This window comes from Microtus ochrogaster (assembly GCF_000317375.1).
Source record: "Microtus ochrogaster isolate Prairie Vole_2 chromosome 14 unlocalized genomic scaffold, MicOch1.0 chr14_random_2, whole genome shotgun sequence".
NCBI lineage: Eukaryota > Metazoa > Chordata > Mammalia > Rodentia > Cricetidae > Microtus > Microtus ochrogaster.
The window spans coordinates 6,418,957-6,441,702 of NW_004949097.1; the positions used below are offsets into that span (position 1 = coordinate 6,418,957).

At 40.4% G+C, this 22,746-nt stretch overlaps 1 protein-coding gene across 1 annotated transcript in view; it reads right to left on the minus strand.

Moving 5' to 3' along the window:
* Plcz1 (phospholipase C zeta 1) overlaps positions 1 to 22,746 on the minus strand; it is a 55,818-nt gene that overhangs the window by 24,686 nt on the left and 8,386 nt on the right. Inside the window, exons 4-8 of the mRNA XM_005364546.2 lie at positions 17,527 to 17,758; positions 13,468 to 13,669; positions 7,730 to 7,874; positions 5,065 to 5,214; positions 1,846 to 2,085 (exon numbers count right to left, since the gene is read on the minus strand). Of these exons, the coding sequence (XP_005364603.1) occupies positions 1,846 to 2,085; positions 5,065 to 5,214; positions 7,730 to 7,874; positions 13,468 to 13,669; positions 17,527 to 17,758 (969 nt within the window). The remainder of the gene's footprint in view (positions 1 to 1,845; positions 2,086 to 5,064; positions 5,215 to 7,729; positions 7,875 to 13,467; positions 13,670 to 17,526; positions 17,759 to 22,746) is intronic.

Here is a 22,746-nt window from a genome sequence, read left to right on the forward strand (position 1 = left end):
ACCTAGGACTTACTACAGGGCAGGGAACCCTGACTGCCCATTGGACTGGAGAGGGAGGGGGAGAGGAGTGCGGGGAGGGGAGAAGGGTGGGAGGAGGGGGAGGGAAATGGGAGGCTGGGAGGAGGTGGAAACTTGTTTTTTTTTCCTTTTCTCAATAAAAAAAAAGAATTTAAAAAAAAAGATAAGAAAGAATCTGATAAAGTGGAAACTAAAAATCAACACATAGAACCCATCAAACAAAAAGTTGGCTCTTTGAAAAAATAAACAAGATCAATAAACCTCTAACCAAACTCAAATTCAAGAGAGAAAGAATTTCAGAAGGACTAAAGTTAAAGACCAAAAAAAAGAGTGCCACAACAGATTCTAGGGAGGTACAAAGGAGTAGTAGGAATACTTTGAAACCTTATATCCAAAGGAAAATAAATGTCCTAAATGAAATGGACAGATTCCTAAATACAAATAATCCCAGGATGTCTCCCCAGTCAGAGCTGACCACCTCAGCTTCAAAAATTGGTACAAATGGGCATATGGTGGCAGTCATTCAAAGCAAAGGCTTCTCTCCCAGACAGGCGCACACTGTGTAAGATCCCATAAATTATACAAAGCTGATATTTTTTTGCAATAATTATCCAAACATAGAGAAACTAGACCCAAAGAGGCACCAAGAAGTTCCGGCTGCCTGGTGTGAAACGCTACATCAAGCTATCCCGCAGTTAAGATTCCTTTCCATTGAGGTTGTGGGGTAAAGGGAACACTCATGTATTGTTGATGGGAATGCAAGCTGGTACAGTCCCTTTGGATGTCAGTGTAGTTATTACTCAGAAAATTAGAAAACAACCTTCCTCAAGACCCAGTAATAGCACTTTTGGGTATATATCCAAAGGATACTCAATCGTGCCACAAGGACATGTGCTCAACTATGTTCATAGCAGCATTGTCTGTCATAGACAGAACCTGGAAACAAACTAAATGCCCCTCCACCAAAGAATGGATAAGGAAAATGTGGTACATTTACACAATGGAGTACTACACAGCAGAAAAAAATAATGACATTTTGAATTTTGCAGGCAAATGGATGGAGCTAGAAAGCATCAGACCCAGAAAGACAATTATCACATGTACTCACTCTTAAGTGGTTTTTAAACATAAAGCAAAGAAAACCAGGCCACAAATCACAATCCCAGAGAACTTAGACAACAATGAGGACACTAAGAAAGACTTACATAGATATAATCTACATGGGTAGTAGAAAAAGACAAGATCTCCTGAATAAACTGGGAGCATGGGGACCTTGGGAGAGGTTTGAAGGGGAGAGGAGAGGCAAAGAGGGGAGCAGAGAAAAATGTAGAGCTCAATAAAATCTTCAAAAACAAAAAGATTCCTTTCCAAGAACCATTCATGGGGGGAGAGGGGGAATCAGTTCTCATCTCCACTAGCCCAGCTGAAGAGTAGCACAGAACACAATACATGCATTTTAACATAATAATACAAATACATATAATAATGTGCAGTATTAGCATTGATTCTATTGCTGCATCTGCTACACGGGAGAGAAATTGTGTTATTTCCCTCTGCATCCTTTCTATTCTTGTACAGAGCCTATTACATATGAGTGTATATAAATGTCTACTCCAGTGAGTTTTTTTAGGAAAAACTACTCCGGAAAGAGAGATAAATTTTGCGTGTTCTTATCCACTGGCAACTTCTTTCAAGCAAGATTTTAAATTGGACTCAAGCTTTCATTAAGAGGAAACTGACTCTCTTAAATAAAATTATTTCAGCTCCTCACCAAGAACTTTAGAAAGCTTTGATAGATGGTAAAATTCTCAAGAAACATGTTCTCACCCTCCTCTTGGCAAATGTTCCTCTGGTCAGCTTTGAAGGATCTCTCTCCTTTTCCTGCTGGACCTTTGACAAAAAGATGTCTCGTGTTTCTCCTTCTTTTAGTGGCTCTCCATTGTCATCATCATAGACATCTTCCTCGTACTCTATCACCTGGCCTTGTTTCTCAGCCCCTTTCCTCTCACGGGTTTCCTGTAAGGTTCCTATTTTCTTATTTTTCACTAATATTTTGAATTTTAGTGCCTATAAAAAAAAACAGTTGGAAACAAGTCATATTTACAAGCAAGTCTTCGCTGCAATCTCGGGAAATACCCCAACATGTGTACAATATTTAAAAAGAAAGCAAGGCTGAGTCTGGGAATTAACCTAGAGTAGCAAGGTATGCCAGGGACCTCATTGTGATTTAGAAGATTATTCATGCTTATTAGAAACCAGTGGGATCGCAGTCCTGGCCATAATTTACCCTAAAAAAAAGCCCATGGAGACTTACTATAAATGACCTTTTCTATATGCCACAAGTTGCTACTATGTGATAAGTTTGAAATAGGTCAGAAAGTGCATGCATGTACATTGAAATGTTTGTCACATTGCTGAAGTTAAAAGGTTGCAACTTCTGGCAGTAGATGCAATACTCTCATCCAATAATAAAAGCAGCCAATGGGAGCAGGCCTATAAAAGTGTCCATCAGCCTGTCTGACATCTAATATGGATTGCATTCAAAAAGTATGAAGCTTCTTCAGTTGAAACCCATACGAGTATCAATGACTTAGTATGCCCAGTCCATTAAATCACAGATGTGACAAAATTTTACCTCCCTCAGGGAGGGTCAGTCACTCTGATGTCGAAGCCGTTGGATGCATTTCTCAACTATTTCCACCCTTTCCAAAAAATTCATTAATATACATGAGTATCTGCTATAACACATACAATATTGAAATATATCTTGTGACATAAAGTCTCCCCCTAAGGAGACCTTCATCTTCCTTCCTTCTCAGAGCCTCCAACCTTGAGTCTTCTCCTTTGTGACGCCTCTTCCATTATTCTCCAATATGGAATTTGCCAAAATGTATTCTGTGCCCACATGCCAAAGGCACTGTGAATGATGCTTGCTAAAGGAACACACTTTGGGATGTACTTCACAACTAAGAAGTCAAAATCTTAAATCATCTTTCACGACTCATGTGTCCATTCCCTGCATTCAATACTTCCTCACCATCTCTTATTTCCCCCTTTCGGGTCCCCACTGGACACCTGAATCATGAATGAGGATAGAAAGCTGACCGCTTTTCTAGTTTGAACTCTGTTGTGGATTTTTTTCATTCTTTTTGGTGGCGGATAAATTCATCAAAATGTATTTTCTGGAGAACGTGTAAAATCCATGTGAGTCTCTACAGTTTCAGAATGGCTTGCCTAGCTGTAGAGCTCTATGAGCTTTGGGTTAATGTTTTTTTTTGTTTGTTTGTTTGTTTTTTGTTTTGTTTTTCGAGACAGGGTTTCTCTGTGGCTTTGGAGCCTGTCCTGGAACTAGCTGTGTAGACCAGGCTGGTCTCGAACTCACAGAGATCCGCCTGCCTCTGCCTCCCGAGTGCTGGGATTAAAGGCGTGCGCCACCATTGCCCGTCTTGGGTTAATGTTTTAAGAAAGGCTTTTTAAATCTTATATTGTGGGGCTGAAATAAGGCTTAGTCACCATGTTCCCAGTAATTATCTCTCACATTGAAGACTGAACACAGTGCAGAAAAGAGATTTTAATTACTCATTGATTTCTCAGAAACCCCCCTCCTTTCTGTAGTGTGGAAGCCGAAACCTCAAGGAAAGCCATGTGGTAGGACACAAGAAAGAAGACATTCTGACAGAATACATCATTTAGAGAGAATTGCTCAAATTTTTTTCAGAATTGGATCATGGCTCTGGGTTGCATCTTTGGTGACTTCTGCCCAGCATTTTGCATGAATTCTTATAGCTTTTATCGATTGAGCATATTGAGTCTCTGAGCATTCTTCAGAGGTTAAAGAGTTATGATATTTACACTCACCAATAAGTTTTTGTTGTCTGTCTTAGTTCTATCACGTGAGCACACTCATTGCTCTAAATTCCTCACTTCTTTAAATGACACGAGGAAAAATATTCAAACATCACCAAAATAATGCTATATTACCAAAACTGTAATATTGATTGTTAGATAATGCTATTGAGGAATAAAAGAAAGTTCACTTATCGTTTTAGGACATTTGGCGTTTATGGGTCAGACAAGGAAATCTAAGGAAAGTGACTGAGAGAGCGAGTCATGCTGCAGCCGTGGCTGAGGCAATGTTGGAACAGGAGGAGGCATTTTAAGGAAAGCAAAGAACAGAGAAGCCCTGGGTCTGTGTGCTGCTGAGATAGACCTAGTGAGATCCATCACTAGGGAGGCTTGTGGTGACATGAGTGTGTTCTGGCGTAGGTGAAGAGGAGACAGGCAGAGGGGAGTCCTGGGGGCTGACTTGGAGGCGGGAATTTACTCCCTGTTTGTTGATATTTGGATCATAGATTCTGTTTATAACCTGGACATCTCACCTCTTTCTTAACCTTTTACCAATAAAATATATCAGATTCCTGAAGTTTTATATTAAAATGCCTTTATAGTTTGGACTCATGGGTGAAGTGGATTTTACTTCTATTTCTGCTTTGGTTCCTTTCTTGTTTCTGTTCTAAAACACTTAACAGAGGAAGGATTTATCTCAGCTCACAGGTCCACAGTACAATCCATCATAGCAGGGAAGGGACAGAAGCAGCAGAAAGTTGGGGGAGGGAGCGGGTCCTGTCGCATCCATAGTGAGGACAGAGAGCAGTGAATGCAGGCAGGCCAGTGCTGAGCTTTGTCAGTTAGACAGCCCAGATTCCCTTCAAGATGGGTATTCCCACGCTAGTCAATGCAAACAAGGCAATATCCCAGCAGATAGGCCCAGAGTTCAGCCCCAAGGTGGCTCTCGATTATGTCAAGTCGACAACTAGCAAAAGTCGCCAGTTTGTATGAAAGTACTGTTTGCATGTTCTCTTTCTTCACCAATGTAACTTAAACTTAACAGGACATTCCTTAAGCAATGCATAGAGACCTCTCTCTGAAATCATCAAAACCCAGCCTCTGTGCTGGTCTCTAACCTACGCGAGAAGGTGACCACGATGTGTTCTTTGTTTTTATTCTTATTTTTCCTTCATCTGGACATCTCAGACAAAGCATTACCTCTGGAGATGGCAGTGTGTCTGGAAACTCATCAAGCATATCAGAGAGCAGGAAGTCTCCAAAGGTACTCTGCAGAATGTCAGCCATTACTTCCTGCTGGCTAGGGGAACAGTGGTTCTCCAAGGACAGCACCACCGGGTACTCAGATGACTGGAATATAAACCATTGCTATGGTTATGCATCCGAACTGTTACATTGCCCTAATGCAATCCATCTAAACATCTTATCTCCGACAGGCTTTGCAAAAATCAGCATGCTTTAAACTGAAAATTATCTTTGCGACTGGCAAAGTCAGGGCTTTCAGGTAAAGAGAAGTACTCTTACTTGCCTTGGAAGCAGGAGCAAAGCCCGAATCACCCACTAGTGGGACTTTGTTTCAGTAAGTAATATCACGTCCACAGAAAGAAATGACATAGATCCATTACCAAGAAATCAAAAGAAATTAAGAACTTGAAGGCTTACGCCTCTAATCCCAGTTAATCAGGAGGCTGGGGGCTAACCTGAGCTAAAGAGTCAAGGCTAACCTGTGCTAGAGAGTCTGAGGACAGTCTTGGCAACCAAGTAAGACCTTGCCTTAAAATAAAAAGTAAAAAATAGAGGTGGGCATATATATAGCTCATTAGTAGAGCATTTGCCTAGCATACACAAAACCCTGGCATCAATTCTCAGTGCTCAACCCTGGCCCCAAAAGATCTGTGAAGCTGTATACAATGCCATAGAAACTGCTGTAATGTATTCGGGGGGGGGGGGGAACTTGCCTAGAATATCTTGCATTGTTGAAAGTCCCCAAAGGTGCGGGAGGTATGCTTAATTAACAAGATAATGGGTTTCATTACAGCATTCTCATAGATGTGTATCATTGTATTTCATCTATAGTCACACATAGTATATGCTATTTATCATAAATGGGGTTTCTTTTTAAATTTCATTTTCAGTTAGGTCATTTTTTTTACTAAAAAAGGTTATTAATTTTTACTCTTTTTTATTCTATAAATCTACTGAATTCATTTGCTATCTCTCACAATTGCTTGTGGGATGTTTGGGGATATATATATATATATATATATATATATATATATATATATATATATATATTCATTATCATTTCTGGTGAAAGTAGAGAAAATCTTATCCTTTCCTTCATAATTAATAATTATAATGTCTTTTATTTGTCTATTTCTAATTTTTACAGTTACCCATAGTGTATGTGCACACATGCATGTATGTGCACACCTTACCATGGCACATGTGGGAGGTCAGAGGACAGCTGGAAGAGCCTGTACTCTCCCCCCACCGTGTGGGTTCCAGGATCTCACTCAGTTTCTCAGGCTTTGGTGGCCTGCACTTCTGCACCCTAAGCCATCTCACCCGTCCATCCCGTTATTTTTTCTTGTCCAATTGCTCTTCTCTGTTCTTTGGAGCTTTGGAAAATGTAGGTTTTTACATCCTTGTGAGGATTTTGAGTTTTAAGACTGTCTCTATTGCCTTGTAGAATCTAGTTGTCCTTAACTAAGTGAGGGTTGTCATTCGAACATTTAGGAAGAGCATTTCAGACAAATGGAGCATTATGTACAAAAGATTTTAGATGCACCTGAAAAACAAACCAAGTGAACAAAGGATGGACAGCAGGGGAGCTCAGAGGTCATAGAAAACTGGTCACAGGGACCTGGCGAGTTAAGGGTGGAGTCCAGCTTTTGTTCAGAAAACTTTTTTGAACTGGGAATGATGCGGCTTACCTCTAGGTCACTCTGATGTACACGATGGGTGAGAAATAAATATAACGCTGTGATTTCTAGTTCACGTTTATAGATTAGGTGATATGTTCATAGGGAAACACTGAGTTTATTGAACGTGCCGGCTTCCTATTTTATGTACATATTTATTAAGTAATTACTGAGGCGGATTTAGTTAGATCCTTTGATGGTACAACAGTTGCAACTCTGGCTCACTCTACAGACCTGACTGGTGTCAAACTCACAGAGATCCACCAGCCTCTGCCTCCTGATTAAAGGCGTGCACTACCATGCCCAACCACAACTGTAAAGAGAACAAATCAGCTATATTAAAATTTCCAAACAGACACTCTGAAGGTATGCAATTAGCCAACTTGGAAAATGGAACCAACTATCGCTCAAAACTCCTTTAAAAATTTTATGAGAGATTGATGAAATCAGCCCAAGTCAGGTCAGACTTGCAAAAGGAGCTTCATTCCACGGAATTTAGATCTTTGTGTCTGTAACCAATGAACTGGGTAGTCAATTTAAGCTGCAAAGTGTACTTTGGAACACTATTTGTTATACCAGTATATTTGTAAATAAGGTCAGCATTTGAGATGCACATTTTATTTTAGCTTAAAAGTAAAATATTTGGGCATGGGTAAAATGCTCATTACTGTCTAGATTGGTGCATCTCAAACTTTGGGTTTATGACACATAATGAAAATAAGTATACTTCTTAACATAACACAACATACACAAGACTAAACAAGAAGTCCCATGAACTCGCATTACCTTGCACTTGGATAAACGTACCACCAACCACCACGTGGATTTTGATGCCTGTCACAGGTCACAATTTAAAGTGTTGCAGATTTAAAGGAAGGCCACATTATAAAGAACTGGGGAACAGTGGTCTCTAAATGAATACGGCAGAGATGTGCACATACCATGAAGGCGTACTTGTTTATTGCTTGGATGACAGTTTTGAAGAGAAGCTTGCTGGTGAGGGTGTAACCATGATACACAACAGGCTCATTCTCTGCCCCGTCCCAGCAGTCAATTTCCAGACAGCGGCAGCCTTTCACGAGGGCACTAATAAAGGTTAAGCAAAATAGTGTCATGTCCAGACCATGAACCATAAAAAGAATAAGATCAAATATTTAGACTTTTAAAACAAACATATAAGCCAACCTGTAATAGAGGAAAGTTTTGCACCTTAGAAAACTGCAAACTTATAAAGTGGAAACCCTCTCTTTGTGTCAATCAAACAGACAGGTTCTCCCTAGTCAACCACATCACTCTGTATTGATCTCTTTATGAAGCTTGTTCGTACAAGGGAGGATGTGATGGCCACCTGAAGGTATAGTTTTGAAGCCCTTTGCCCCCATCCCAAACAGCCTTGCTGATGGTGTTCCTACTGTTGGTTTAGTCTTCTTTGCAGTATAATAGTACTAGAAATAACAAAATTCATTAGTCTGATTCCTTTCATCACACTAAGTTTGGGGGCATGAACAACAGGTGAGACAGGGAAGGAGAAAAGAGAAATCATGGCCACAGCAAATAAAAAGAGTGAGCTTGACATTCCAGGAATCATGTTTGACCTTCTTACAGCTCCTCATGCAAGGATTGCCTGAACCCTATTCCAGCTACACAACAAGAAGCCGGCATAGCTGCTCATCTGTGTTGCTTTGACTCACAGTTTCTTTGGAGAATATTTTGAGTGACTGTTTCAGGATGCACCAATTCCGCAGCTTTCTCCAAACTGAGGAAAATCCAGTCCCATTTCTACTCAGATCTAAAACTAATTTGATTTTCCATCTATCAAATAAATCAGCCTCTTGATCCACACATAAATTCTATCTTGGGTTTTGAAGCCAGTTGTATCCACTGGGTTGAAATGGATTTTCAGCCTTCTGACTCAGAGAGTGACTGGCACTTTAATAAACAGATACCTGTATTTAAAGCGTGGCAACTGAAGCAGGTGGCATTCAGATTTTTTACTGGGTTAAGAATGGCGAATGTGCACAACTGAGAGCTGTCGCTAAGGTCTTCAGGGACCGCACTGGGCAGTCATTTTATGTCAGTGAAATAGGCTGGGCTTTTAGCAGAGCTTACTATAATTTCTTGACTTAATTGCAAAGGTTGTTTTACTGTGATGGGGAAACAGGTCAATAACGGGCTGCTTTTCTAAGTTGCTCAAAGCCTTAGCTCAATCCTCAGGATTAAAAAAGGTACATTTAGGGAGTCATTCAAATATGCATAATAGCAATAGGATTTTTATTCTACATTACACACAGTTGCTTAGAGCTAAATACATTTGGTGGCCAATTCTTGGGTGGAGGGGCATTGCATCTCACAAAATTTCTAGCCATGTCCACAGTAGGTTTTGGTGGCCACAACTTGGGATGGTGATGAGATTTAAGCAGGCATCTTGGGGGTACATAGAGGAATGTTGGTAAACACCCTGCCATGCACAGTATGGACCTCTCCCACCAAGGGTCATTTGATTCAAACATGAGTATGATAAAGGCTGGCCCAACGTTGTAATAGCCTGAAGGGGAAACTGTGGTCCCAGCATCAAATGCCTGTATCAATCAGTAGTCTTCCCAAACAGTACACCAGATTGTATGAGAAAGTATACCTTCCAGAACAAATATTTCTTTGGGACTAATACTTGTATTAGCCCCTTTCTAAGGAACTGAGTTGAGCAATACTTGAGAATGCAGTGAGCAGAGACTAAACAATTGTGATAACAAGTCAGTGCACTGCATTCAGGGAAACAATGAGACTGTATGTTCCCTGCGAAATAACAGACAAAAGATGAGAGGAAGCTGAGACCCAGGGCAGATGAGCCAAAGAGAATGGGTAGATTTTCTGTACCTTAAGGGCATCATCAAGACCACCTTTCCTGGACGTTCTGTGGGTTTAGGGGACTGTGCTGTTTCGCAGTGCGTCCTTTATGCAGTTGTGTGGTGATGGACCATAAGGGAAAGCTGCAGAGCTTTTGAATGAGGAAACCTGTCTGGAGGACTCTGAGAAGGGAACTGGTTAACCACCATTAATCCTTGCAGATGCAACTAAGGCACCATCTAATTTTAGGAGCCTTAAAGGAATTACAATTCCTCTTCCCTGTGAGTTCTGTTTTTTGTGCACAGTCTCCTTATGGCTCAGCACTCTTACTGAGTTAGTACAGCAGGAGCTGTATATGGAGGAGACTTCAAACTCCAAACAGCTGATTGCGTGGCGCATCCAGGTAGGATGTGCTGAGGAAGCAGAGGCAAGAGGATCATGGGTTCAAGAACAGCCTGGGCTGCACAGTCCAGTGGCTGGCAAGATGGCCCAGAGGTTAAGAGTAGTTATAAATCTAGCGAGCGTGAGCCCACCTCTCTCTCTGCTTCCCTGTTCTCCGCGGAAACCGGTGGTTCTGTAAGTCTATTTCCCCATTAAAGCTGTATATATTATTACAATCTGTCTGAATTTATTTACGCCTTTACACTTGGCGCCCTGTGAGGCTTTGCGGATACCCGCCCCGGCGACCGCTGGGAGCCAGCGGCCCCCACCCCGCTCTGGAGGCCTCTGCCCGGTGCTGGCTCACTCTGCCCGACTACAGCGGCAGAAGCAACTGAGATTCTGAGTCACTGAACATCTGCAGCGACTCGATTTTTCCTGGCACTTGCTAGAAAGCTGGCAAAAGTTTGCAGCGGAACCATGCTGCCTAAATTAGCAGAAGCTCAGGTGCCTGCAGTTTTGCAGCATCAGGGCAGTTCCCCATTTGCACCGCCACAGCAGCAGATTTGGTCTGATAGAGAGGGATCGCTTCCATGATCACTCTAACTCCTCAGGCGAACAATCCACACCTAATTCAATCCGACCTTGGCTCTGCCAGGATTCCTGGCCCTACCCTCAACTGCTATTTAACTTTCGGTTTTGAGTTGTTTCAGACCGCCTCTGATTTAGGCCACGTGGACTCAGGTACATTTCTTTCGCCACCTGCAGGAAAACGTCATTACAGGTAAAAAAAAAAAAAAAAAAAAATTCTTTTATAACTAAAAATACTGATTTGATTGAAAATGTCTAAAAACGTTACCATTCAAGACTTTAATAGCCTTTTTGATTGTACCACGTGGGAGATTTTACAAGAGGTATCTGTCACCCCACATCTATGGATCTTTCTGGGATTCATAGTTTTCCTTGGTACTATATGGTTTGATAATAAAAATATGATAAAGTCTTTACGAGACAAATCCAGGATTCTTAAGGCAGAGGTTAAATGCTTAAAAACAATTGAGAATGACAACAATCTTCTCAAGAATCAGTTTGAAATTCTCCAGGAAGAGAACAGATCTTTGTTTAACATGACTCGATCAACTGAGCAAAATTTAGAAAAGGTACAGGCTGATGTTAAAGAGAAATTCATTACTATGAAGAAAGAAACAGCTGATTTGGATAGTAAGCTTCAGACCCTTTCTGTAGAAACTAAAACATTAACTGAGAGAATCAAAAATGCTGAATGTGACAATCAAATTTTGTCTAAAGCCTGTGACAGATTGTCAGAAAAATTGTCAATTCAGAAAGGCAATGTTTATGCCATAAAAATTATGTCCAAAAATAAGATGTTATCTCTAATGGACAAACTTCATACTTTAGAATCCTCGATGAAGGCTTTGAAACATAATTCTGGACAGGAGATTCAGACATTGCAGAAGGCAATGGTGAATAGAATTAAAAAGATTGAGGAATTTCTAAATTCTGATGAAGAAAAGCAAAGGGAAGAAAGACAAATTTTAACTCCATCTATGGGTAAATCTATCCTGGACAATTCCCACAAAGGTCTACCTACAGCTCTACCTGCCTTTACAATAATAACAACAAAGAAAATGGTTGGTTCCAGAAACCCTAGGGTCATCAAAGAAGGTACATGGGAGCCTGTCCATATGAATGATCTCAAGGAAATTAAACAGGCTGTGATGACTTTTGGGATGCAGGCCTCCTTTGTTAAAGAGATGCTAAAATCTTGGGCCACGACAAGCAGAGTCACGCCCTCTGACTGGTTCTAGTTGACTTCTGCAGTACTTGAGAATAGACCGCAATTGAAATGGAAATGTTTATTCAGGCAAGAGGCTAGACTTTTAAAACAGCAGAAAAGAACGAAGGGAATTGACATTTCCCTAGATAAAATTCTAGGTGAGGGGCTCTTTTCTGACCCTCAGAAACAAGCTAATTTGGATGAAAACACACTCTCCATGTGTACTACACCAGCCTTTAGGGCTTGGGACAGGGTACAAGACCTAGGACAGAGAATGGAATCATTTATCAAAGTTAAACAGGGTCAGAGAAAACCCTTTAATGACTTTTTACAAAGAAAACTAAAGCTATACAACTAGGGATGATTGGTATTTGTGATTTACTGTTTTTAGAAAATTGTATTGGTACTGTTTATTGTATATTGATATATTAAATATTAAATGTGAATGTTCCTACCTCTATTTTTGTATAAGAGTATGCTTATAACTTTGTCTATATTGTAATGATACATCTACTATATCACAATGTACATTTCTACCTCTGATACTATTTATATAATGACATTGTTTACAGTTGAAGATCATTGTCTTCATATATTGCACAGTTGTTTATTCTCTTAGTCTTCAAGTTAGATAGGTATTGAAAATTATATATTTGTCATATTTATTTTTAGGTTAATCGGGTCTTTTAGATACATAGAGATTATGTTTAATATAGATAGTATAATCTTCAGCCTCTTCGAAGAGCTATAGAAAATGGCCTTTAATCTAACCTAAAATTCTGTGCCAACAAGACACAATTACTCCTGGCAACGCCACTCTACTCCCTAGAGAACGTTGAGCACCAAAGACACTCCACTGGGAGCTTGTCTTTTTGGCAGAACTGGCCTTTGGGTTAAGAAAAGCCCATACCTCAACTACTGACAAAGATATGAAACAGGATTGTCTTATCTTGCCAAGACAGGGTAGGATATTTCTTAAAAAGTTCCTTGCCTTCAGTTATGCTAGGCCTTAGCCAAAGTTGGTTGACTCAACATTACAAACGAGACTTTGGGTGATTGCCCAGGTAGTCAGTTGTCTCTGTCATTTGCTGCACATTTTGGATATCTCTCGTTTGTTAAATAATATTTATTTCCTTCTCAGATCTTATAATTGTAGTTACTCTCTACATTATTTAGACTCCTTGAGATAAAATGTTTAGCAAAACTTTTGTTCTCAATATTGTTTGTTATATTTATTATTTGTTATTATTTTATATAGTTGTATTTGGTATAGTTCTGTCTTATTTAGACAAAAGGGGGAGATGTAGGGATAAGCCCAGCCCATTAGGGGGCGTGTTCGCCTCGGGCTAATGTTTACATACAAATCTAGCAAGTGAGCCGCTGCTCTCTCTGCTTCCCTGTTCTCCGCGGGAACCGGTGGTTTTGTAAGTCTATTTCCCCATTAAAGCTGTATATATTATTACAATCTGTCTGAATTCATTTACGCCGTTACACAGGGTACCTGAGTTTACTTACCTCTGCTGGCTCACTCCAGCTCCTTGGAGAGAGAGCATTCCTGTTTAGCCTTTGCAGACACTCATAGGCACAGAACCATACACAAACAAACATAAACTTCATTAAAAATGACAATAAACTTTTTGAAAGAATCAAAATAAGTACCTTACATATCCCCAAATGTCACTTGGTCCCAGTAATTGATCAGATACCAAATACGTGTTGTGAGAAGATGAAATAAAATAATCTTTTAATGGCTGATTCATATCTTGGTATACTGTTTTACACTTGTCTTTAAATAGCAGACATTCTGGTGAAAATATGTATCTTGCAAAACCTTCAAACGACATCTGTCCTTCATTCTTCACTATAAAAATAAGTAAAAAAAGATATAGATATACCATTAGTAACTTACAATTTTTATAGCTCATTTATAAATCTAATGGTAGAGCGCATTTATAAAATAGATATTTAAAATTAATATTAATCTATTTCTAAATCTTTCTTGGGAAACAAATTCTTTTTATCTACACTATGTATGTGTCTTTGATTGTATAGACACCTCATATATGCAGATGTGTGCAGAGGTAGAAGAGGGCACTGGATCCCTTGGAACTGTAGTTACAGATGGTTGTGAGCTAATATGTAGGTGCTGGGAATCAAACTCAGGTCCTCTGGAAGAGCAGTAGGTGCTCTTAACCGCTGAACCATCTCTTCAGCCTTGAGGAACAAATTTTTCTAGTTCCTTTAGTGTTACCATATCAACAGCCAAGCATGTATTATATTATTACCTTTGATTTTCGCTTGATCTTGTAAATATATGCAAGCACGTCTGTTATAGATTAATGAACTTCTGTGTTTGGATAGCTGTTCAAAAGCAGACCATTGTGATACCCAGAAACAAGTCCCGTTAACTCTCCAGTCACTGCCTAACTCAATGCATGGAGACATAAAAAGTTAGCTTTCTTTCTTGGACTTTGTATGAATGGATTCGCATGGTGTACTTTTTGTTATTTTGCATTGTCTTTAAGATTTTTAAAATTTTAATTTATGTATATATGCATGTGTCTAAGAGTGTGTCTGTGTACATGAGTATATGCTTTTTTATTCGTGTGTGTGTGCACGCCTACATATATGTAGGTGCCTGTGGATGCCAAAAGAGGGAGTGAGGTCCTCTGTAACTGGAGTTAAAGGCAGTGTGGGTGCTGGAACCTGTGAGAGCAGCAACTGCTTTAAACCACTGAGCCTTCAGTCCAGGCCAGTACGTGGTTGTCTGTCTGACTGTTTTGTTTGCATGCTTGCTTACTTTCTTTGGGAGGTTTATTCTTGTGGTTATAGTCACACATGGTCATTCCCACTGCTTCCTATGGAATGCTACTGTGCAATGAGCAAGACTTCACTCATGCTTTCCATCCTTCACGAGCGTGTGATTTCCCATGAGGAGCTGTCCCCAAAAGTTCTCCTGTAAACCACTAGTCCATGTCCTGGTGTGTGGACATGCATTTCTGCTCTGTGCAGAACCAGACTGCAACCACCTACAGCTAATTATCTCTCAACTTTTTCCTCACTGTAATGTGCACTGAAATCATAAGCCTGGACTCTTGATCCAGAAAGTCAGGCATTGAATGTATTTGCTTGTCATGTGATCTGGAGGTCCTTCTGTTAAAAATGTGTATCTTAAGAACACATAGTAATATAAGTCAGGCAAAGTGAACGACAGAATGGAAGTCAAAAGACAGCTTCAAAACATTTTCCCTAAAAGAAAAGCAAACCAAAAAAAAAATTCCTATTTTAGCCAAAATATAAAAATCTAGAAGAAAACACATAAAATTTTGTAGACATATAAACTGCTTCAAAGCCATATAAATTCAAGAATAGGGGGATGCTTCAGAACAAAAGCATCATGCACCATAACAATAACAGTTTGTATTAATTTATTCATGGAATTTGGCTTGTAATCCTTTTGAGCTACTGAATAATTAAATAAATGTATTTAATAATAGAATAGAAAATATGGGACTAAGGAGATGGCTCAGTTGGTAAAGTGTTTGCTGTTCAAGCATCAAGACCTGAGTTCAAACTCCAACATTCATGTTAGAAATAAAAGACATGTCTTTAGTCCCAGCAAATTCATGGCCTCCAGATTGTGGGAGAGACCCTACCAAAGCAATTGAGGAAGACACCCAAAATCAACCTTGCACGCATGAACACATACACACGCGGTAAGAAACAGGAAACAAAATCACTTTGTGTTACTTAAAACCACAAGATGGAGAGTTCACAAAATAGCTTAGTAGGCAAATTACTTGATGGGCAAGCTTGGGTTCTGTACCTGGAGCCCATCATAAAAGGAGAAAACCAACACTGAAAGCTCCACACATGCTCTCTCTCTCTCTCTCTCTCTCTCTCTCTCTCTCTCTCTCTCTCTCTCTCTCTCACACACACACACACACACACACACATATACACACACACACACCAATTGGATATTTTGCAAATACTTTCTAAAGCTATCAGATTGTGATGACAATTGATCTCAAGGATTTTGAGACACATGACAGGCTAACATGAGATGAGATCAGGGAGCTCAGCATCACTGAGGATGATAAGAGCATACATAACATTGGCTTTAAAGACGTGAAAATGAAGACACAACTCCACGTGACAGTGTCAGTCACCATCCTTTCGTATCTTTAATTTGCCACCCAGAGATAAGCATGCCAGTGAGACTGTTTTTATGACACTAAGTCACTGAGTCAATGCTTCTGAAAGAGCTCATCTGCAAATGACTGTTTCTGAACAACAGCTCCATAAAGAGCTTTAGCCAGACCATCCATCACCTCACAGCATCCTTAGGGAGAGCTTGCTATTAAAGGAAGAAAAGGTCAGCTGAACTTTCCAGCTAGTGTTGGCAACACAGCTGTTAGCTGCTTTACCTACTGGTGCAAGCTCTTTATGTTTTTTGCAAAGCCAACAAAGGTCAACGGTGTTCGAGCCAAGCTGTGACTAGCCCTACACTTCATCATGTCAGCAAAGCGTACATGGTCTTCTCAATATGCATGATGCCGTCCTGCAGCTCCAGCCCTAATTCTGGCCTCCAAGGTACTCTGTGATTTACCCATTACCTTCCCCTTGCAACTCAACTTCTAAACACCCTCATCAGGAAACATTCTCCTTGAAATAAGATCCAGTTTACACAGGGACCCTCAACAGGTCAAAATGCAAAGACTGAGAGAGGGTGGCATTGCTCAGCCCTAAAGGGCATTTCTATGTCAAACTGATATGCAGTAAGCACACTGCCACACGCACCCATGCCTCTGACACACACTCTCTTTGTGACACACTGCCGTGCCACACGTGTGAAGCAACAGGGACTGTCATGGGTTGAGACCTCTAAAAACTTGGCCCAACGTCAGTCTTTTCTTGTTATAAGCTGATCATCTCTGGGGTGAGGTGCAGTGAAGGAAAGCCAGAATGTCTGTATACAACAGAGTTGATGAAAAGGGAGGCCATGATTTTGTACATCTCTTTTTATTTAATTCTCACAGACCAATTTCACACGCCCAGAGTTTCTTCTTAAGCATACTCAAAGAGCACAATAAAATGGCAGGCTACCTATAATTGTTTTGTTTAAATAAAACAAAATATCCACAAGATATCATCGTATCCACAAGATATCATCCTATCCACAAGATTAAGACACTTTTAAAATATGTGTGTTTCTGTGTGCATATTACTTTAGAGTATGTGTGTGTGCGTGTTTGTGCACATGCGTATGCATGTGTGCACTCTTGTCATGGTACAAACACTGAAGTTCAAGACCACCTTGCCGAAGTTCATTCTCTCCTTCCACTACATAGGTTCTGGCATCAAGCGCAGGCCATCAGGCTTGGCAGCACGTATCTTTAACAGCTGAGCCACCTTACTGTCCCTTCAAGACACTTTTCTTTATAGGCACAAGTAATAGAGCTGTTGTCTTGCTTTAACAGTGATGGAGCTAAACACTTCAGAAGGGAATCTAGTCAACAGAGTGGGGATGGGTATCATTGTTGTACATTATAGCTTAAGAAAAATATATATGTATACCTCCTATGAAATACAAAGACAAAATTTCTACTTTCTAGAAGCTCATCCACCCCCAATATTTTAATTTGATGATCATAATTTACAAGAGCACTTTACATATGAATATGTCATTAGGTTTTAACTGGAAACAGAACTTACTTTCATCAATAGGCTCATACTTTTTGATGATCTCTGTTGAAGCAGCGTAATTTATCTCCAGTTCATACTGCTCTTGGGTTAAAAACTCAGTCAGATTGTTTTCTGAAAGAATCTTCCGGTTTTTAGAATACGTGTTGAAAATCTCAATAATTTCTTCTCTGTGGGCAATACTCCGATAAATGGCTCTAAATTCTTCTATGGTGATTTTCCCATGTTTCTGTCTGTCATTTTCCTACTAAAAAAAGGGACTGGTGGGCTCACGGTGGAAAAAAATCAAAGATACAAAGTAAACATACACATATTCATATATCGTATGCTAATCCATAAAACTTAAAACATGTTGGCTCCTAATTGAAGATAAAATGCATCACCCTGTGGGGAGTGATGCCAAAGTCAGGAAAAGGTTAGTAGCTGGTCAAGTCAGAGGAAGAAGAACTGAGTGCAGGGGCAGATAAGAATTTCAAGATGTTTTTCAATTACGTATTTCCTTTGTGTACTCCATTCCCCTTAAATTCCTTTTTAAGGCCAGGCCAGGCCAGGCCAGGTCGTGTTCGTGTGCTACCAATTCGTAGTCTGGACCATAAATGTCAGATACAGTCAAGATCATGGTAGACTGTTAGAGGCTGCGGTCATTAAGAAGCACCTTGAAAAGAAGTCTCAACAGTTATAAGATTTGGTACAAGGACATAGGTTGGGCTCAGGTTTTAAAAGTAACAAAAGCACCAGGAGGTCCTGAATCATAAAAATGCCTGACCAAAGCAGGAAAAGCAAAAAACACAGTTAGGGATTCAGCTCAGCTTGAGGGTGTTTACAGACCATCTATGAGGCTACGAATTTGATTCCCAGGACCACACCAATCGGATGTAAGGTGCTGCTAATAAGAGCAGCACTGGCCTGTGAGAGCGGGAGGGTCAGAAAGTCAAGGTCATCCCCTGCTACAGAGCAAGTTCAAGGCCAAGCTAGGTGACTTGAGATTCTGCCTGAAAATAGTAATTAAAAAATTTTAAAAATAGAAGTGGTGTCATTCTTTATTGGCTGTTCGAAGACATGTAAAATGGCAGAAAATGCGATTCAAGTAGGAAATAGCGAACACACGATGAAAACCAGTCATCGGTGAAAGAATGAAAGACAGAAGGACAACTTTGCAGAGATTGAAATCACAGTAACAGAAGTATCGTGCTGCAAACAGACAGAGATCCATGGGGCCACAGAAAATTCACCTGAGGAGTTACGATCTAAGAGGGCTTAGAAAGCATACTGACTCTCTCTCATCACAGTGCAAACACCTGGATACAAGGAAGCCCCAGCTTGGCGGGCCATCGGGCTGAGGTAAAATGTTTACAGAAATGACATTGTCTTTCAACCCCCAGAGGGTGGTGGTAGTTTGGAGACAGGAATTAAAGTCTCTGGGCCTCTCATTTTTATCTGAGAAAGAAGAAAAGACAGTCCTACCTATGCCATCAGCCTGCTGTGGGAATGGGTATTACACCCCAGATGGTGGAACTGAATAGGGGTACTTGTCACATATTAGCTATGTCTGTTCCCTCACGTCCTTTAGGCAAGCTGTGTCTCATCTTTTGAAGCTTCTCCTGTGAAGTGCACAGCATCGTAGAACCCCTGGGGCACACCAGGAGACAGGCACACTGGAAATCACCTCTTCATCTCACTGGGAAGAGTTCAGGGGTGATTATCAGAGAATTTGCCACAAAAGGGTCGAAGAAGCCATCTGAGCTGGGACTCAAACACGAAGAGCATCCCGTCAGTTCAGAGAGCAGTGCTGCCCCCACACAAATAGCAGCTTGGAGAGGCAGGGTCCAGCTACCCTGGCGAGGGGAAAGGAGAGGGGACAAGCTTTGGAGCAGAACCACTATCTGTGCTTAGGGTCTCAAAAGTACTGGAAACAAGAACCGCACCTTAAAATTAAACAAGCTCAAAATTACACATTTTGTCACTGAGTAAACTACCAGAACAGCAATATCAGTTTTAAGTTCTGGAATTTGAGGTTCTTAAACAGTGGCTATTGTAGAATTAAAATAATTTTGCTGTTACTCCATCCCAATCAATTATTCATTAAAAATCTTAATTGAAAATCAGTAAAATTCAAAGTGGGCCTGTAACTCAGAAAAGTTTTTGTTACACTTGATTATATAAATCAAAACCCCTCCACCTCCTGCATAGCAACATGAAATAGAATGTGCGTTACCTGCTGAGTAAACACAAGTTTTGTTACATTCAACCAAAACACAAACATGCTCATCTTGAAAGTTCTCTGCTGACTTTTTTAAGTGTGTGTTTTCGGAATAAATGAAAGCTGCCTTTGGTACAATAAAAAGCTGGAAGTAAAACCAAACAAAACCTCACAAATCCACATAATTGTTTCAATTGATCAATACCAAAAGGTAATGGTGGGCCACAAATTAACCAAAAAAATCAAAAATAAAAGCTCCAAAAGATAATTAGGATTATACCATTGACTGAGGGGCAGCTCTAATAAATGGGGGAAATGAAAGAAGAAGCAGTTTGTTAGCAACAATTAAGGAAAAACAGAAGACATGAGCAAAAAGGTTTAAGGCTGATGCCGAGACACAGAACAGCTAGAACTTTGGATAGTGCTGTGTTAAAAGCTGCATAAAAACTGTCTCCAGTCCTGTCAATGTAGAAGACTAATCCTGAAATCATACAGACTTGAGTTGAACGAACACATTCCATTGCACAAATTAATCATACATATGCACAGAAAAATCCCCTAAAATGAAAATCTGGTCATTTCACCCATCTCCTAAATGATCTCTGTTTCCCTTGTCTTCAAGACACCCGGCATGTATTCTATGTGTTGTCATCGGTCCCTGAAGACGGCAGTGGCAGCCTCTGCTTTGTCATCCTTGTGCCTCACACAGCCGATGTCCTGAGTTGGTCACTGTTTACACAGCATAGGCACTCTGCCAGCCCCCGTGTGGTAGAAGCTGTTCTCCTAGTGTGTGATGCCGTCCTTTGTCTTATTAACCTGCTAGCTAATCTGTGCAACACTGTAGAAATCATTGCTAATGTTCCATATCTCTTCCCCAGGTTGCACTAGGCATCCATCTTCTAGATTTGCCTCAGTCAATGAATTTGTTTCTTACATTCTTGTTATTTTAAAGAGTACTTCACTGAGGGTATTCAGAATTATCATTCATGTAAAAGTTTTAGATATACCAAGAATTTCTCTAAATTAAAAATATTTTAGTACATTTATTTGTATGTGCGTCTGGGTACATATACGCCTCTGCACGCATGTGGAAATCGAAAGACAATCTTCAAGAGTGGGCTCTTCTCCTCCACCTCATGGGTCCTGAGATTAGACTACCAGTCTCGGCAGCAAGCTCCCTCATCCAATGAGCCATCCCATAGGCCGTCTATCACCAGACAGACTCGTTACAAAGAGGGGAAAAATAAAATCTTGAGCAGCTAACCGGCCGATTGAGCATCTCACACATGAAGTTCTCATACAGAAGTGCCTATAAACCTTGTTACAATGGATCAAGTAACAAGTGAAGGGATATAAAGGATTCTTCTGTTGTCTACTAGAGAATGCAGCAGAAGAGAGAGTGTGCAAAGGAACAGCAAGGTCAGAAGGCAGAATTAGGAAGTCAGCCGGGCAGGATGAAAGTGGTTGTGGTTTGCGGATGGAGATGGTGGAGGAGTGGGCTATCTCTAACCCGCTTCTAACTTCTAGTCAATTCTATACTGCGACCATATTATTTATCAAGAAATGCTTGACATTTTTCTAGCCAAAAACTTTATGAATATCCATTGTCTACAAACGGAAATTTAAATTCTGAGGTCTACCCTTGCAGAACTCCACTATCAAGTAAGGTGTGCTTACTCATGCCTATAATCTTAGCATTAGGGATGAAGACACAGGCAGGTCAAGAGTTCAAGGTCATCCTCAGATGCACAAAGAGTCTGAGGCTTCTGTGAACCACATGAAACTGTTGAAAATTAGAACAGGAGAGAAGGGAAGAAGGAAATGAAAGTTTGGAAAGAAAGAGGAAGCCAGGTGGTGGTGGTGCATGCCTTTAATCCCAGCACTCCTAGGGAGGCAGAGGCAGGTGGATCTCTGTGAGTTCAATACCAGCCTGGTCTACAGAGCGAGTTCAAGGAGAGCCAGTGTTGTTACACAGAGAAACCATGTCTCAAAAAACCGAAGGAGGAGGAGGGAGGAGGAGGAGGAGGAGGAGGAGGAGGAGGAGGAGGAGAAGAAGAAGAAGAAGAAGAAGAGGAAGAGGAAGAGGAAGAGGAAGAGGAAGAAGAGGAAGAAATGGAAAAAAGAAAGAGGAATGGGAAGAGGAGAGGAAGGAGGAGATGAGAGGATCTAAAGGAAAGAAAAGGTGGAGGGGGATTGGAGGAAAGGAAAGAAAGAGGGAGAGATAAAGGGACAGGAGGGAAAGAAAAAACAAAGCCACTTTCCGTTTTCTGGTCCTAAGCCACTTTTCACTTTTCTTCCCCAGCCCCTCCAGGCATCCTTCTCCAGCCACATTTGGTTACAATTTCATTCATAAACTTTCCTGCTGTGCATTCTGTATACAGGGCTTCTCACTCCTTCTTTTCTCTTTAAACAATGCTACCCGCACACTTTCCAGAGTCTTTTTCCTCCCACAGTCCATGTTCTCAGGGACATTCATCACAGTCTGCTCAGAGGAAGTTCAGTATTCGTTTCTTTCCTGAGAGAACGTGCCTCCCTCCTTCCCCCACTGCTCAGACTTTCTAAGAGAGCCATGTATTCATCAGTCCTTGGTAATTGCCTAGAGGAGACCTATGTCCTGTAGGAACAAATTCTTGAAACTCAAAATCATACAATTCCATACTTGACTGGTGAGCAAAGGTATGATCCAAGACTAGGTACATGTATTGAAGTCACCTGTAATATTGCTTATAAAATATTATAATGCTATAAATTAAAGACCATTACAAGACAAAGCAATAAATCTTTTTGCAAAGGCATAATTAAAAAAGTTTAATGGATTGCTGTTCAAGCCGTTTCTCAATAATTTAACCTGTAGAAAGTACTTCAGATATATTGCCAGAATCATAAACTTATATTTTTTTACCAAAATTTATAATAAAGAAGTCACTTTGTAAAAAAGTAAATTTATGCCATAATCTATGTCAGCTCCTTAAGAAATCAATGTATTTTAAGTTATTCCTAATGCAACCTTATTCACTGCTTAGTAAGGCCAT